The following is a 16,575-nucleotide window of genomic DNA, read 5'->3' as shown; positions in this document are numbered from 1 at the left end:
CTGCTCCAGGCATGCCGTCAGCAGCCGCAGGAGCTTTGGCCCCAGGGCGTCCATGGCCAGGACCCAAGCACGACCCGGAATGCCGTCGGGCCCGGGGGCCGTGTTCTTGGCCCTGAGCCGATGGACAGCTGCGCAGAGCTCACCGGGAGTGACGGGTGGGACTGCAGCCTCCTCGCTAGTTTCCGCCCTCAGGGGCGCCATGGCAGGTGGTGTGTGCGGGCCCCTCTCGGGGAAGAGCGTTGCGACCACTCGGTCCAGGAGGTCCGACTCGAGCGATTGGGTCAGCGGCGGCGCCCACGCGCGTAACTTGTTCCGGACAAGTTTGTATGGCCTGCCCCACGGGTCGGCATTGAGGGTCTCCAGAAATTCGGCACGACTCGCCTCAATTGCCTTCCCTATGGCCATAGAAAACTCTGCCCGGGAGTTTTTGTACGCCTCGTAGGAGCGGCGGATCTCGTCCTCGCTGGGCCTCCTTCTCCGCCTCTGGCGCATGTACTGGCGCCGCGCGGCTACACAGCCCTCGCGCAGTTGCGCGAGCTCGGCGGACCACCAGTACACGCTCGGTTTCGGCGGCAGACGCTTGGCCCGGGGCATTGACGCGTCACACACGCGCGTCATGGCCCCTCGGAACCAGGACGCTTCCGCCTCTACTACCACCGCTCCCTCCTGTACGGGCAGCCAGGCCTCTACTATCGCCGCCTCCCTGAGCAGTTCCCGGTCGAGTTTGGTGAGTGCCCATCTTGGGCCACCCCCGACCGGGTCCATCCGGCTTGGGTTGTGAGAGGTCGCCGAGGGGGTGGTGACGTCGAACCGTATGTACCGGTGGTCAGACAGCGTCTCCACCCCCACCATGACCTCCCATCCCTGGACACGGCGCGCCAGGGCGGCGCTCGCGAACGTGATGTCCACGATGGAACCACCCTGTTGCCGCACGCACGTGTGTGCCGTTCCCTCGTTCAGCAAGGCCAGCCCCGCCGCAACAGCCCACTCCTCGAGGGTGGCGCCCTTCGCGTCTGTCGCCGGAGAACCCCAGGCTGTGGACTTCGCATTAAAGTCTCCGGCGACGATCACGGGACGCGGAAGAAGCCGCCCGATTAACTCCCCTACTTCGCCCAGGAACTGTTCGAAGTCGGCCAGGCAGCGGTTTGGGGAGAAATAGGTTGCAACGAACCATATTTCTCCGCATAGCGCCGCCACGTACCCCTTCCCTTTTTTACGGCGGTAGGCGGAGGAACACCAGCTGCCGCTCTCGTCACCAGTGCCACCGATCCGTCCATGTCGCCCATGAAGTCGTCCCGGGGGGACAGAGTATGGCTCGGCCACCACGGCAACGCCGATCATCCACTGCGCCAGGGATTGGAACAAGAGATCCTGAGCCCTGGCGCAGTGGTTGAGGTTCGTCTGGAGGACCCGAATCGCCATCCTATTCGACGTTGGTTGGGTCCACCTCCTGCGTCTCCATAGCGATGTCTGGGGACTTCCTGGGCTGGGATGGGGCCCGTCGGGTGGCTCCAGCTCTCGATTTCGCCTTTTTCGGGGCAGAGGTTAGGCACGCCTTGGAACCAAGCATATGGTCGGCCTTTTTCCCCTCCTTTGCGCACTTGGCGCAGCGTGGCTCCTCCGAGCAGGCAGCCGCTTTGTGGCCGGGCTTGCCGCAGCGGTAGCAGGCGTCGCTGAGATCAGCGTCGTTGGTGCAGTTTGCCCGCACGTGCCCCGTTTCGAGGCATTTAAAGCACCGTATGGGACGCTGATCCAGCAGTTTTACCGCTGCCCGGACCCACCCTACCTGGAGTCGCCCTCGATCGGCCTCCACCACCTTCTTGGCTACGACGACTGGGCAGCGAAGCCAGATCGTGCCGAGGCCGGAGGCATCCTGCCTTACCTCTCCAGCCTTGATCTGGCCCTCTGAACAGCCGCCGACCTTAGCGACCGAAGCGACCACCTCGCCAGGGGACACTGAGTCGTCGAGTTCGGTGACTCGCAGCTCCGCGCACTTCACCGGCCTGGAGACTCTGACGACGTCGCTCCCCAGCTTTTCGGTTAGCGCTTCGGCCAGCAGGTCAGCCTTCTCGCCGCTGGCAGCACCTGGAATTTCCAGTACCCTGCCGCCAGCGGCTGCCCGCTTAAATCTCAAGGCGGTGATGCCGAACTGCTCCAGGTTAACTGTCTCCTTTGCCCTGGAGAGCACCTGGGCGTAGTTGACACCGCTTTCAATGGCCTCCGGCTGTAGGGTTAGCACCACAGCTGCCGAGCGAGGAGGGCGAAGTCTCCGGGCTTTGGGTTTCGCCCGCTGCGGTACCGGCTGGGGCGCCCTTGCCCTGGTCGCTGCTGCTGCTTTCCTCCTCTTTTTCTGCCGCCGACCGCCACCTTCCAGCCCTCGTCAGTGGATGTGGCGGCCGCTGGCCGGGGGGTTCGGCAGCGGGTGGAAGAGGACTCTCGGTGGCGGTGGCCTTCGCTGACGGTTTCGGCGCGCTCTTCTTACCCTTGCCTTTACCCTTGGCTTTCTTTTTGTCGCCCTTTTTTCGCCCTTTTGGGGTTCGACGGTGTAGTTTGGGGGACCCCGGGTAGGCGCTGACCCTCCCGTTTTCCCCCTGTGGCCGTTTGCGCGGCCTGTCGTCCCCTGTCTGCAGCCAGTGGGGGCTGCCCAGTTTTACCTGGCAAAAGCCTGCCGTCGCGTTCGAGAGCTCCGAGCCTCTCGTCGAGCATCCGCCCTACCCTGGCCGCGACTGCTCCGACCAGCTCGTCCACATCGGAACGTCCTGGGGGGACAGTGACGGGCTGTGGTGCCTCTTTGGGGAGGGACGAGGAGGGCGGGGCCTGCTTCTTGAAGTGGGCCCGGAGCTCCGCTTTCAGCTCCTCCACTTCGGAGCGCAGGTCCTTAACCTCCACCCTCAAGTTGGCATTCTGCCTCTGTAGCCGTCGCGTCTCTTCGGAGGAAGTAAGCTCCTTCAGGTCTTCGACCGCTTCCCCGATTGACGCGACAGCCACCTTGAGGGCCCGTACAAATGTCCCCTTTAGGTTGGCGGACCCAGTGGCCACCAACTCCACCGTCTTGAGGCTGTTTTTCACCCTTTGGTGGAGCGACGCCGCACTGTTGTCCGCCCCGTCTGTGTCTGGTGGGCCCGAGATCGTCCCGCCACTCTTAGGGGACTTTCCAGGCGCCAGCGACCGCGTGAGGCTTGCCAGCTCCTGCTCGGCCTTGCGCTGGAGCTCCTCTCGCCTCAGGCGGTGAAGCTCCCGCTTCGCCTGGGCAAGTCCCGCGTCGTGCGTCGAGCCCCCGCTCCGCGCCGAGTCCGACTCGGCACCCGTGTTGAAGGAGTTGGGGCTGGTCTCGGTCACTTCCGTCTCCTGCTGCGGTAAGTGCGAGATGGAGCTGAGCGGCAAGCGCTCGACCAGGACGATGGGTGCCTGGCCCAGCGGGTCCGTCCTGTTTTTAGGGCCACTTTGGCGCCTCCCCGCTTTAGCTTTCTTGCCGCTTTTGGCAGTGCTGGTCAGCGGTGCCACGGCTCCCGCGTCGCTCTCTGACCCGGAAGACAGCGCTATGTCATCCGCGGGCCGCTTGTCGGGTCTCGTGCCCCAGAACTTCAGGCCCATGTCTGTGGTCGAGGGCTCCTCCAGTGCCCTCGGGGGACCCATGTCCACCGAGCCTTCCGAGTCGCCGGTGTCAGCGGGGAGACCCCTCCAAACAGGTCTCGTCCGTCCAGCCTTGAGGGGAGTAAAACTCCTCCCTCTCGGGTGACGGCGTGGAGACTCCGCGTGGGCCGGACATCCTCCCGCTGAAAACTCTCGTTCTCGGGGTGGAAGGACGCACGAACTGCCTGAAACCTGTAGGCACAGGCGCATCCTCCATCCCCGTTACCGTCTCGGACGCGGGGTAGCGTATGTAACGCCCGAGTGCGTCCCGTAGTGGGCGGTACCCTGTCGGGACGGGCCTAGGCGAGGGCAGGGCAAGCCCAGGTGAGGACGGGGTGCCCGCCTCCTCCTCGCTGACTGCATCTCCTCCATGAGCAGTTTTCGGGGAGGGCTCTATCACTGCCTCCTCAGCATCTCCTCCTCCTCGTAACCTTAACAACAGTTCCAGTTCGTGAGCATCGGTGTCCGTTGGTCGCTTGCCAGAGTCGTTTGGTGTGATGGTCCTCGAGTGGTGTGCCCCCCCAGAATACGGCGGGCGGCATGTCACCACAGTACGGGATTCCCGTTCTGTGGTGACACAGAGGATTGGAACCTCCTGGGGTAGTTTTACTCTACGTTGACCACTCATGTTTTGCTATTTTTTAAAGGGGTATGCCCCCCTTGTGCGGCGCTTGTGACTGGGCTCCCCCCAGCCACTCATCCCATCGGCACGCCGCAAACCTTGGGATTGGGGATTTTTATAGTGGTTTACTCCACTTGGCCTTCCTCTCAGTGAGGGAGGCCCCCGGTCCGCTCAGTGCGGGTTGCGGGTTGCCCGACGGTGGCCGTAGCCACGACGCCGCGCCAGGCGGCCTGGGCACGCCTCCGGTAGCTCATAGAGCCCCGACTCCATCCCGGGGGGACACCTGGCAGCTCGCACTGTGCCCTCTGCTGACTTCAGAGGGACACGCGGAGCCGCCCCCCGTGTGCTGCTCTTAGTCTGGCCTCTCGCCTCAGGCCTGTCCGGTTTGGGAGGCCCTGTCCGGCATAGCCCTGAGGGTCCTGGAGGCACTCAAGCCCCTTCACCACGGCAAGGTGGCAACACGTCGAAGGGGAACCTTTTTTTTTTTTAAAGTGAGGAAATGCGTTACGCATACCGCTCCGGAGCGGGGTGAACCGGGCGGTTATGTGGGACTCCCTGTTGTGGGCTAATGGGACCCCAGGTATACCCACTAAAACCTCACTGTTGGCCGCATCAACGCTTTCTGGGTGGGGCCCGGGTATCGGGTGACAAGCTTCCGAAACCCCACCAGCGGCTGTCCGAAAAATTCGGACCACACTCAGAAGAAACTCTTCAAGGCTGGCCTCTCAGGGGACCCTCGTGTAGGTGGCAGACCTCCCCGAATCTGCCACCCACGGGTTCCCTTAGGGGGGAAGTTGACGGTCGCACGCCAGGCCAGGCGCCTCCGTGCCACGCGCTTGCGACGCATCGGTTGGGACGCTGGGTCTTCTTCCCTTTCTCTTTCAACGTCGAAGGGGAACCTAACCTAACCTAACCTAACCTAACCTAACCTAACCTAACCTAACCTAACCTAACCTAACTCTTAACCTAACCTAACCTAACTCTTAACCTAACCTAACCTAACTCTTAACGTAACCTAACCTAACTCCGAACCTTACCTAACCACTCAACTTAAATTCAGTACATGATTAGGGAAAAAAAAAAAAAAAAAAAAAAAAAAAAAAAAAAAAAAAAAACCCAACTTATTTACCAACAACTACTTATTTAACAACAAGATGGTGACAGCAGGCTCGACCAGGGTGGACTCGGTATATGTCGCCAAACAATAAAAAAAAAAAAAAAAAAAAAAAAAAAAAAAAAAAAAAACTGTATGTTTTAATAATAGAAATTATTAAGAATTACATTACCTTCCTAAAATACGATGTCGCTGGTGGAAACTTTGTCAAAGAGTGTCAAATAAAATTACTTACGTTATATATAATAATTTATTTTATGTCTCCTTTATAAAACTGACTCCTATAAAATTTGATCACGTATAATAGTCAACTGTAATGACGTATAACAGTCAAACTTTGTATTAACCAGGTAGGGTTGCTAGTCTTTATTGCTCGTCTGTTGTCTACATTGGAAATTGGAGTGCACAGCATGTTCCCGGCCGACCGCGCTCTAGAGCCTGCGAGCTCTGCCCGAATGCATGCCTACCCATTTCGACCCCTTTCTCCGCATATGCTTACTTTTTATTTTGTTTGGAATTGAACGAATTTGTTTATGTGAGTAGTTTTGGGACTGCGTGTGACTATGTTCTTTCCAAATCGTACCTAATGTCTCACTGGGTACTTTATTTATCGTCTTCCAGATGCTAATTTCACTATTATCCATGCTCAGCCGATTGCTGAAGTCTCCACTTTCAGACTTCCAAATGCTTATTTCGGTTGAACTTGTTCTCGAAGACCCGCTGGTTTGACTTTCAGGTTTCCAGATGCTTATTATATTTGATCTTGCTTTCAACATTTCACTGTGACCCTTTTTCTCAGACTTCCAGATACTTAATCGATTTTTGCCTAACTGACTGCGATCTTCAATCTGAGGGACCCGAAGGTATTTTTCATTTGTATTTGTTAATGGTTTCTTCCCAACTTCGTCGCGTGTATTCCTAATTTTCGTTTTTTCTGCTTTGTTTATCGATGCGTTTGTCTTCCAAAGATTCGTACCGATAGCATTCGCCTTTGATGAATAATTTTGGTATTTCCATAAATTTGTTCCAATTGAATAATCTTCCAACGATTTGTTATCTTGTATTTGAGATTGTAAAATTTCCTTATTGATAGAATTTATAAACGATTTACCATTTGCCTTTCTTGACTTTTCACTGACTGATTTATTTTCGGTAGCATCCGACTTTAACGCCTTATTTTGGGGTTTCCATATATTTGTTCCAATTGTATCATCGTCCATGGATATGTTACGTTGTCGTTGAGATTGTAAAATTTCCTTATATATGGAATTTATAAGCGATTTACTTACACGGGCCTTTCTTAACTTTTTATCGGCTGATTTAGTTTTGGTAGCATTCACCTTCAACGCCTCAGTTTGGGGTTTCCAGAAATTTGTTCCAATTGAATCATCGTCCAATGATTTGTTACCTTGTTGCGGAGTTTGTAAAATTTCCTTATATATGGAATTTTTAAGTGATTTACCTACACGGGCCTTTCTTAATTTTATATCGGCTGATTTAGTTTTGGTAGCATTCACCTTCAACGCCTCAGTTTGGGGTTTCCAGAAAATTGTTCCAATTGAATCATCGTCCAATGATTTGTTACCTTGTTGTGGAGATTGTAAAATTTCTTTATATATGGAATTTTTAAGCGATTTACCTACACGGGCCTTTCTTAACTTTTTATCGGCTGATTTAGTTTTGGTAGCATTCACCAACGCCTCAGTTTGCGGTTTCCATAAAGTTGTTCCAATTGAATCATCGTCCGATGATTTGGTACCTTGCCGTTGAGATTGCAATATTTCCTTGTATATGGAATTTATAAGCGATTTATTTTCTTTTCTTGTCTTTTTATTGACTGATTTAGTTTTGGTAGCATTCGCCTTTAACACCTCAGTTTCGGGTTTCCATAAATTTGTTGGAATTGAATCATCGTCCAATGATTTGTTATCTTGTCGTTGAGATTGTAATATTTCTTTATATATGGCATTTATAAGGGATTTATTTCCTGTTCTTGACTTTTTGTTAACTGATTTAGTTTTAGTAGCATTCACCTTCAACGCCACAGTTTGGCTTTTCCAGAAATCAGTTCGAGTTGACGATTTGTTGTATTGTAAAATGTCATTATTGATGGATTGTGTCGATTTGTGTGTTTGGGAGTTTCTTAATTTTTTATAGATTGGTTTATATTCTCTAGCATCCGCCTTCAACGACTCTTTTGGAGTTTCCAGAAATTTGCTCTGATTGAATCATCGTCTAACAATGCGATAGGTTGCTTATATGATGGTAATATGTCCTTATCGGTGTAATTTAAAGGCGCTTTGTCAGGTTTGGACTTCCGTGACTTTTTATCTACTGATTTAGATTCGGCAGCATCCGCCTTCAATGCCTCTTTTTGAAGTTTCCAAAAATTTGCTCGAATTGAATCATCGTCCAATGATACAATAGGTCGCCTATAAGATTGTAATATGGCCTTATCTGTGAAATTTAAAGGCGGTTTAACTATTATGTGCGTCTCGGTAGCGTCCTCCTTCGACGCTTTTTTTTGAAGTTTCAGATTTTTGTTTTTAATTGAATTATCATTACTTTCAGATTGTAAAATTTCCTTTTTGATATAATTTCTAAGTGGTTTGTCGTGTAGCTTGTCTATTTTGGCGATTGCTGGCATTTTACCGACTGATTTACTACCGCCAGTATCCGCCTTCAACGCCTCTTTTTGAAGTTTCCAGAAATTTGTCCGAATTGAATCATCGTCACACGAATGGTTAGTTTGCCTGTGAGATCGTAATGTGTCATTTTTTGTAGAATTTCTAAGCGATTTGACACGTGCATTGTCTATACGGCTATATTTTAAAGTATTATTTTCAGATTTATTGTACATGGTTTCCGCCTCTTTTTCGAGTTCCCCAATTTTCTTTTTAATTGAATCTTTGTTCAATGAGTCGTTACCTTGCCTATGAGATTGCAAAATGTCCTTTTTGATCGAGTCTATAATCGATTGCATCTTTTCTAAATAGGAGTATTTTAACTTTTGATCGTGCTCGTCGATCTGGGAGCGTTCAATCTGGGATTTCCTTACATCTGGTTTATCCATTGACGTGTTCGACTGCTCACTTGTATTCAAACGCTTCCAGGTGCTCAGTTTAGTATAATTTCTTGTGAAAAACTCTTCCATCTGTGAACTTAAGTCCGCCGAATCATCATATTGAATAGGTACGTCGTAAATGCCGGTCGCATTCGTTTCGGTCGTATTATCACCGATTCTCACAGGAACTCTTAGTGTAGTTGACGTCTTCCGCCGTTCTTCAATTTCCTAAAAAGAAGAAAACTCATATCAGATTGTTTTGTATTACCTTGGGTCGTCGTCGCGTTTGTTTGTTGTCAAGTTATTTGTACCATATCGCTTTCGTCACTCATTGTTCACTTGTCACTTTCGTCAGGACCCTTTTGTCGTCTGTGATGTTATGAGTTGTTGATCTTTTCCTTATTTTGGCTCATTCATTATTCGTCACTCTTTTGGCATATTCGCTGTTTATTTTATATTTTCAACCCCCGACGCAAAAACGACGGGGTGTTATAAGTTTGACATGTCTGTCTGTCTGTATGTCTGTGTGTGTGTGTATATGTGTGTCTGTATGTGGCATCGTAGCTCCCGAACGGATGAACCGATTTAGTTTTTTCTTTGTTTGAAAGCTGAGTTAGTCGGGAGTGTTCTTAGCCATGCGAAAAGCGGTCCACTATGTCGCGGTCCCGACCGGACGCGGTTTTTTCAAAATTTTAATTCTAAATCGAATTAGTGTAATTACATAATATTACGAACTCAGAATGAGACCAAAGCGGCTGTCGGAACAACTAAGGAGCCGGAATGACAAAAAGCCAAGCAATTCAAAATTATTATGATCAACGACGACAAATACCATAAAGTGACGAAATAAAACTGACGAACTGGTGACGAAATTAAAATGGTACAAATTTAAAACAAGACAAATGAATTGAAGAACGTTTTATCAATGAAAAAAAAGTTCTCAAAGTTGTGAATTTATTTTTCCTGTAATATTTATCATAATACCAATGTTTGGTAAAAAAAAAATCTGGGGGCAATTATTTTTCAGTTCCCTAAAACCCTGAGATTATGAAACAGGTTGCTATCTTGAGGTTGCTCATTCGGTAGTGGCCGAAATTTGTGGCGCAATAATTCGCACCGAGACGGCGGCGGGAACGAGTTGAACCATAAAGTAATATAATGATGTGAGTAGTTATACACAGAAGACGTACATAGTGTCGGTAGATGTTGGTGGCGTGCTCGCATTTGAGGTCGCGCCACGTGACGTCGCGCGGGTGCCAGACGCCGTCGATGCAGTGCATGTAGCGGAAGGTGCCCCACACGAAGTGGTCGCGCGGGCAGCGCGGCTCCACCGTGGCGCCGTGCGGCACCAGCCCCTCGTCGCAGCGGTACTCGCCCGGGTACTCCTCGCTCTTGAGGCACGTGCGGATCATGCGGTCCGAGCGCCGCAGCAGCGTGCACACCCGCATGTCGATAAACACTGTAACCAATCGGAGGCGTCAGACGGACTGCGCTCACACTCAGCCAGCCGGCGGCGGGCAGGCGCGAGGCGGTATACTCACTGCACTTGGGCATCGGCCGGTTCCAGCGGCCGTCGCGGCAGGTGAGGCGCTGCCAGCCCACGAGGAAGTGCAGCGGCTTGCAGCGCACGACGAGCAGGATGCGCTTCTGGCTGGCCTTGGTCTCGCGCGTGAAGTAGCCGTGCTCCGGCGGCGTCGGCATGCGGCACTCGTTCGCCGGCGGCGCCTCCGTCGTCGAGTTGGCGTCCTCCTCGTACTCGTCGTTGTAATAATACACTTCGTAACTTGACTCATCTGAGGCGAATAAAATACAATATTAATGTATGGCAAGGATGCATATCAGCGTGCTAAACATTAAGACCAGCCATGAACATGGTAACCCGACGAAACTATTATAAATTAAACCATACCTGCCTCATACCTTTCACCGATGTCAAGTGTTGATCTTTCAAAGGTGCTTCAACTAAGGTAGAGCTAACAGTGAGTTGGTATGCGAGTATTTCTTGTTAGGTTAGGCCAGTTAGGAATCCTAGAAAGATTACTAATTACAAATAATATCTATATTGTCTAAGTCTAACCTAAGTTAGGATAGATATCATAATAATCTAATCATAGTAATGTTTTTACATGTATGAGACAAGTTTGGCTGAAATATATATTTTGAATAGAATAGAATAAGGGGTGGGTGTATGTGGAGGGATGTGGAGATGGGTAACCGCGGACGCAGTCGGGCAGCGGCAGGTTCCAGCCGCCGCTGTAGCAGAGCGCGTAGGGCAGGCGGCGCGGGCGGCGGTGGCGCGCGCAGTGCACCCACAGGCGCAGGCGCGCGTAGCTGCGGCTCGGCATCGCGAACTGCTTGTTGGGCAGCACGCCGCTGTAGGTGCCGTCGCGCGGGTCGGCCGGCAGCCAGCAGCGCCCGCGGTACTGGAAACTGCGGACGTTAGCTTCATTTACTGTTCGGATCAAAGTCAAATAACTCATTTCTTAGTTTGTATTCCCTTCAAACCTTCCTTTATAGTCACCAGATTTCTTTACATTTTTAGCACCAAAAAAGTTTCAAGGAAGTTTCATACAAACTACCTAGGACATTTTGGGAAACGTATAGAGGATCTTGCTCAGCATCGTGGACTATCAGCCTACCAATTTTTATCAAAATAGGAGACGTGATCCAAATGTACAAACTTTTCGGGAATTGCTGACTTATGATTAGACGACAGAGACTACCGACGAAAGTGACCATAGATCAGTCAATGAATGCTCAAAAGGGGGGTCTAGGTGGAATGGCCGAAAGCAGAAAGTTTCACTACGGGATGTTGTTAGGGATAGTCAGGACACATACATACTAAAAGTCCTCGGACTTTGGACGTGAGCTCGAAGAGGGGGGGATGAAAAAGGTCCCATTTTTTGGTTTTTTGCTCATATTTTAAAAACTATGCGTCATACGAAATTTTGGTTTACTACACTTTGAAAGCTTATAAAATTCTCTATAACTTTGGTCTAGAAACATTTTTTCTATTCTTAACCGTTGTCTAGGTATGAACTCCTAAAAACTGTCAATTTTTAAAAAATCGTCATCCCCCACTTTTTACTTCATACATTGCTCCATATATTGAAAAATATTTATCTTAGACAAAAGTTTTCCTGAGAAATCTTGTAGATCATTCAATCACCTTTCATAATATGTGCACATATACTTATGTGTCACGTACCGTTTAGTAATTATACGACTTTAAAAAAAATGTCTATTTGAGCATTTTTTAGGGTTCCGTAGTCAACTAGGAACCCTTATAGTTTCGCCATGTCCGTCCGTCCGTCCGTCCGTCCGTCCGTCCGTCCGTCCGTCCGTCCGTCCGTCCGTCCGTCCGTCCGTCCGTCCGTCCGTCCGCGGATAATCTCAGTAACCGTTAGCACTAGAAAGCTGAAATTTGGTACCAATATGTATATCAATCACGCCAACAAAGTGCAAAAATAAAAAATGGAAGAAAATGTTTTATTAGGGTACCCCCCCTACATGTAAAGTGGGGGCTGATATTTTTTTTCATTCCAACCCCAACGTGTGATATATTGTTGGATAGGTATTTAAAAATGAATAAAGGTTTACTAAGATCGTTTTTTGATAATATGAATAGTTTTGGAAATAATCGCTCCTAAAGGAAAAAAAAGTGCGTCCCCCCCCCTCTAACTTTTGAACCATAAGTTTAAAAAATATGAAAAAAATCACAAAAGTAGAACTTTATAAAGACTTTCTAGGAAAATTGTTTTGAACTTGATAGGTTCAGTAGTTTTTGAGAAAAATACGGAAAACTACGGAACCCTACACTGAGCGTGGCCCGACACGCTCTTGGCCGGTTTTTTCAGTGAACGAAAAGAAGCAACAAATATTATGTATGTGATAAACGTGTAAAATATGTATTTAATGAACTAGATTGTATTACGATGCTGTATAAAGGCATTTACATAACCGGTAACAATAAATATAATTAGCTACACACAAAAAAAATTGGCCCAGAAGACAGTTAGTAGTATATCGATACCTCCTAAGTATACTTACTGAGACTGAGGCAAGTGACAATTTTCAATTTTACTAGGTACATTTACCTTCCACGGAAAATTCATGCTGAAATTCGCATTAGTTTTGGAAATAAAGTTTTCTTCAGAAATCTCGTAGACCATTCAATCACGTTTCATAATATGTGCACATATGCTTATATGTCATGTACCGTTGAATAATTATACGACTTAAAAAAAAGCGGAGCGCCTCCACCACCGAGTCATCAACGACTGTCACCCGGGGGCCACCGTCGATCGACTGATCGAATGTATCTCTGCAGGCGAGTTTGACTGCGACTCCACGCTCGTAGTTTTCATAGGGAACAGTGTCGACTGTACTAAGCGAGATATTTTAAAACTATCCGCTACTCTGTCGAAGGTCGACCGAGAAGAGGTTGCGAAGATCATTATTTGTGCGCTCCCGTACAGAATGTCTAGCAAAGTCAACAAGAGGGTGTTTCACTACAACTCTTTATTATATAATTTGGCGTTGTACAGTAGTACGATTTCGTATTTTGATACGAATAAATTTATAGATGAGTTTGTTATGCCTTATAAGAAAACCTACCTACCGAGGAGATGCCGTCTGGTGATTTTAATTTAAACTAACAGCTCCGACACGAGTGCACCAGCCGGCTCCATTTTTATTGATCACTGCGATGCTAGTATGATAGGTAAAACCAATTTATTGAACCTGGTTCACCAAAATATCCAAGGATTCACTTGTAAGGAACTTGAAATTGATTTGTATTTGCAGTCGTCGAATATTGACATACTCTGTATTACTGAGCACTGGCTTAAAGAACATGAATTTATGTTTAATTTTAAGAATCATAGTATAATTAGTTCTTTTTTTAGGAAATCTAGTAACCGTGGCGGGTCATTAATAATGGTTAAGCATAACTTAAAAAGTAAAGAGCGCCGAGACATTGTTGACATGTCTGTAGAACGCCATATTGAACTTTCTTGTGTTGAGATGGACCAATTTATCATTATATGCGTGTACAGGCCCCCTTCGGCAGACTATAATGTATTTGAATCAGTAATAGATGACGTACTTAGTAGTGTTTTTAGAACCCAAAAAAGTATAATTGTGTGTGGCGATTTTAATGTCAACATACTTGAACATTCGCCATTATGTGGAAGGTTATTAAACACCTTCAAATCCTTTAACTTGGTTAACTTATTCTGCGAACCCACTCGAATCACAGCAACCAGTGCTACATGTATAGATAACATTTTTAGTAACAAGGATGCGATTAGTAAATCTGTTATTAACAACCTAAGTTCTGATCACTGTGGTCTAAAAGCTTCTTTCAATGAGAAAACAGAAGAAATTCCGCAAGATACTTTATGTAGGCCAATCTCTCAAAGGCTCCTAGATTTATTTAATCGTAATGTTACCAAACGATTATGTTGTCTTTCATGTACGCAAGAAAACCCCAATTGTTTGAGTTCTGATTTATTTAACTGCATTAAAAATGAATTTGATGTCTGTTTCACTAAAAAGAAAGTAAAAAGCAGGACCAAGACTAAATTTAGCGACTGGGCTACGCCGGATATTCATAAGACAAGACGCCAACTCTACGACTTATACGATTTAAAAGCCACTGATAAAAGGCCGGAATTTCTGGAGCATGTTCGGAATTTTTCAAAATCTTTTAAGATGATGTGTGTCGCCGCGAAAGCTAATCACTTGTCTAAAAAGATCCTAAATTCTAGTGATAAGGTTAAAACTGCCTGGCAGGTGATCGGCAATGAAACTGGGAAACGTAAAATGAAGGATCCGCACTACAAGCTACGAATTGGTGACGCTTTAGTAAGTTCCGACCGTGAAGTGGCAGATCATTTTGAGCAGTTTTTCTCGAATATACCGGTAGAAACAACAAAGTCTCTTAATTCGTCGCCAGATGTCGCTGAAGAAATTTTGAAGAGAAATGTAGCGGAATGTACAGAATTCTTCAAATTTTCGTATATCACTCCGAACATAGTTCTTAAGACTTTTAGATCACTGAATTTAAAGAAAACTGAAGATCTATGGGGCCTGTCAGTCAAAGTTTTGCATTCCATTATTGAATCTATTGCACCATATTTAGCTGAGATTTTCAACAGATGCATTGATGTTGGCACTTTTCCAGATATTATGAAACATAGCAAAATTATCCCGTTGTTTAAATCAGGAACGAAGACAGATCCTACGAACTTTAGGCCGATTTCAATACTACCTGCATTAAGCAAAGTGTTTGAGAAACTTATTTTAAATCAACTGCTGTCGCATTTCAACAGAAATAAACTGCTTGATAGCAATCAATTTGGTTTTACCAAAGGTCGATCAACCACTGACGCTGGTGCGGTACTCCTAAAGCACATCTTTGACGCTTGGGAAAAAGCTCAAGATGCTGTTGGAATTTTCTGTGATCTGTCCAAGGCATTTGATTGCGTAGATCACGAAAATTTAAAACGAAAATTAAGCCACTACGGGATAAAAGCCGGTGCCCTCGACTTAGTCTCATCATATCTGTCGGATAGGACTCAGAGAGTAGTTATTAATGGAACTCATTCGGCGGGGTCCCCGGTAGCCCTCGGAGTGCCTCAAGGTTCAATTCTTGGTCCCTTCCTCTTTTTAGTATATATTAATGACCTACCCACTCTTGTTAAAGGCAGACATGATATAGTGTTATTTGCGGATGACACTTCTCTTATATTCAAAGTGAACAGGAAGGAAAATAGCTTCGACAGTATTAATGATGCCCTATCAACTATAGTTAACTGGTTTACGGCAAACAATCTACTTTTGAACGCCAAGAAAACCAAATGCATCAAGTTTGCGTTACCTAACGTCAAGCAGATAAATAACAGCAAAATCCAAATAAAAGGTGATACGCTGGAGTTTGAAGACCAAACTGTTTTCCTGGGAGTCACTTTAGACTCAAAACTGCAATGGCACGCACATATTGCTACTTTAGCTAACAAACTTAGTTCAGCTGCCTACGCAGTAAGGAGAATCAGACAGCTAACAAACGTAGAGACGGCCAGGCTGGTATACTTTGGTTACTTCCATAGTGTTATGTCGTATGGAATTCTGTTATGGGGTAAAGCCGCAGATATTCAGACGATATTTGTGCTGCAAAAGCGAGCTGTACGTTCCATATATGGACTGGGCGCTCGAGCTTCCCTAAGAGAGAAATTCAAAGAGGTGAACATTCTTACCGTTGCCTCTCAGTACATACTTGAGAATATTATGTATGCTAGGAAAAACATCCATGAATACAAGCTTAACAGTGATATCCATAACTATAACACTAGAAACAAACATAAACTTGCCGTGCCCTTCCACCGTCTCCGTAAGGTTAGTACGTCTTTCGTTGGGAACTGTACACGTTTTTATAACAAAATCCCCATTGATGTAGTGAACTTGCCACTCGGCAAATTTAAGTCACATGTTAAGCGCTGTTTGCTAGGTAAAGCTTACTATACGGTAAATGATTTTATAGATGATAAAAATGCCTTTAAGCCAGTAGGTTGATTATGGTAGCAGAAGTTTGTAATACAACCGTACTAGTATCCAGTAAAAATGACACAGCGTAATTTTTCTCATGTGATTGTATTGTATCATTAGTTATGTTAGTAGGACGCTTAGAGACCTTATACACCTCTAAGATTTTTGTTTTCATTATATAGCGTAGTTATATAAAATTTATTTAAAGTATGATAGTACACTGACCCTTAGAGACCTTTACATCTCTAAGTCACGTTGAGCATGTAATTAGTTATGTATAGCTATACTAGGCATTGTTGCCCTCTTTAATGTCACCTACAAGCTTAATGTCGTGTTTCACTGTGTCGATTTTTCTTTTGTCAATTTGCTGTTAGCTTGAACATGTCATGCTCGCTTAAAAGTCTTTGCTTACGGTGGCGTGTTGATCGGGTCGCCACCTTCCCGAATGGAGGTTGAGGGAGGCGATGGCTGAGATACGCGTCATACTCGTGAACGGGTGCTGTTTGTGGAGACTGGTCTGTTCAAGCTTACCTGGGCCACATGTTTTGTTAGATTATTTAACTTTACTTTTGAGCGGATTGCGAGACACTACAT

The 16,575-nt window shown here is 47.1% G+C and overlaps 2 protein-coding genes across 2 annotated transcripts; both read right to left on the bottom strand.

Moving 5' to 3' along the window:
• Positions 1-1,423: 1,423 nt before the first annotated feature.
• Positions 1,424-3,636, bottom strand: LOC125225995. The gene is made up of 3 exons (XM_048129809.1): positions 2,655-3,636; positions 2,300-2,527; positions 1,424-2,244 (listed from the first exon to the last, which is right to left on the bottom strand). The coding sequence occupies exons 1-3, from the start codon at positions 3,634-3,636 to the stop codon at positions 1,424-1,426; spliced, it is 2,031 nt and encodes a 676-aa protein (XP_047985766.1).
• A 1,969-nt stretch (positions 3,637-5,605) lies between these two features.
• On the bottom strand, positions 5,606-10,141 carry LOC125226117. Its single transcript, XM_048129984.1, has 3 exons — positions 9,975-10,141; positions 9,624-9,892; positions 5,606-8,661 (listed from the first exon to the last, which is right to left on the bottom strand). Exons 1-3 carry the CDS (start codon positions 10,132-10,134, stop codon positions 7,555-7,557), a joined length of 1,536 nt encoding a protein of 511 aa, XP_047985941.1. The 5' UTR covers positions 10,135-10,141; the 3' UTR covers positions 5,606-7,554.
• Between the last annotated feature and the right edge of the window lie 6,434 nt (positions 10,142-16,575).

Source organism: Leguminivora glycinivorella, chromosome 5, assembly GCF_023078275.1.
Source record: "Leguminivora glycinivorella isolate SPB_JAAS2020 chromosome 5, LegGlyc_1.1, whole genome shotgun sequence".
NCBI classification, from domain to species: domain Eukaryota; kingdom Metazoa; phylum Arthropoda; class Insecta; order Lepidoptera; family Tortricidae; genus Leguminivora; species Leguminivora glycinivorella.
The sequence above is the reverse complement of the archived record's forward strand: the minus strand, read 5'-3'. Positions and strand labels throughout refer to the sequence as shown.

Coding starts and splice junctions, on each gene's coding strand:
- LOC125225995 (XM_048129809.1), bottom strand. CDS start 3,636: ATGGGTCCCCCGAGGGCACTGGAGGAGCCCTCGACCACAGACATGGGC. Junction 2,528..2,654: donor CGACGGCAGGCTTTTGCCAG/GTAAAACTGGGC, acceptor GAACCCCAAAAG/GGCGAAAAAAGGGCGACAAA. Junction 2,245..2,299: donor GGGCAAGGGCGCCCCAGCCG/GTACCGCAGCGG, acceptor CTCGCTCGGCAG/CTGTGGTGCTAACCCTACAG.
- LOC125226117 (XM_048129984.1), bottom strand. CDS start 10,134: ATGCCGACGCCGCCGGAGCACGGCTACTTCACGCGCGAGACCAAGGCC. Junction 9,893..9,974: donor CCGGCCGATGCCCAAGTGCA/GTGAGTATACCG, acceptor GATTGGTTACAG/TGTTTATCGACATGCGGGTG. Junction 8,662..9,623: donor CCAACATCTACCGACACTAT/GTACGTCTTCTG, acceptor TCTTCTTTTTAG/GAAATTGAAGAACGGCGGAA.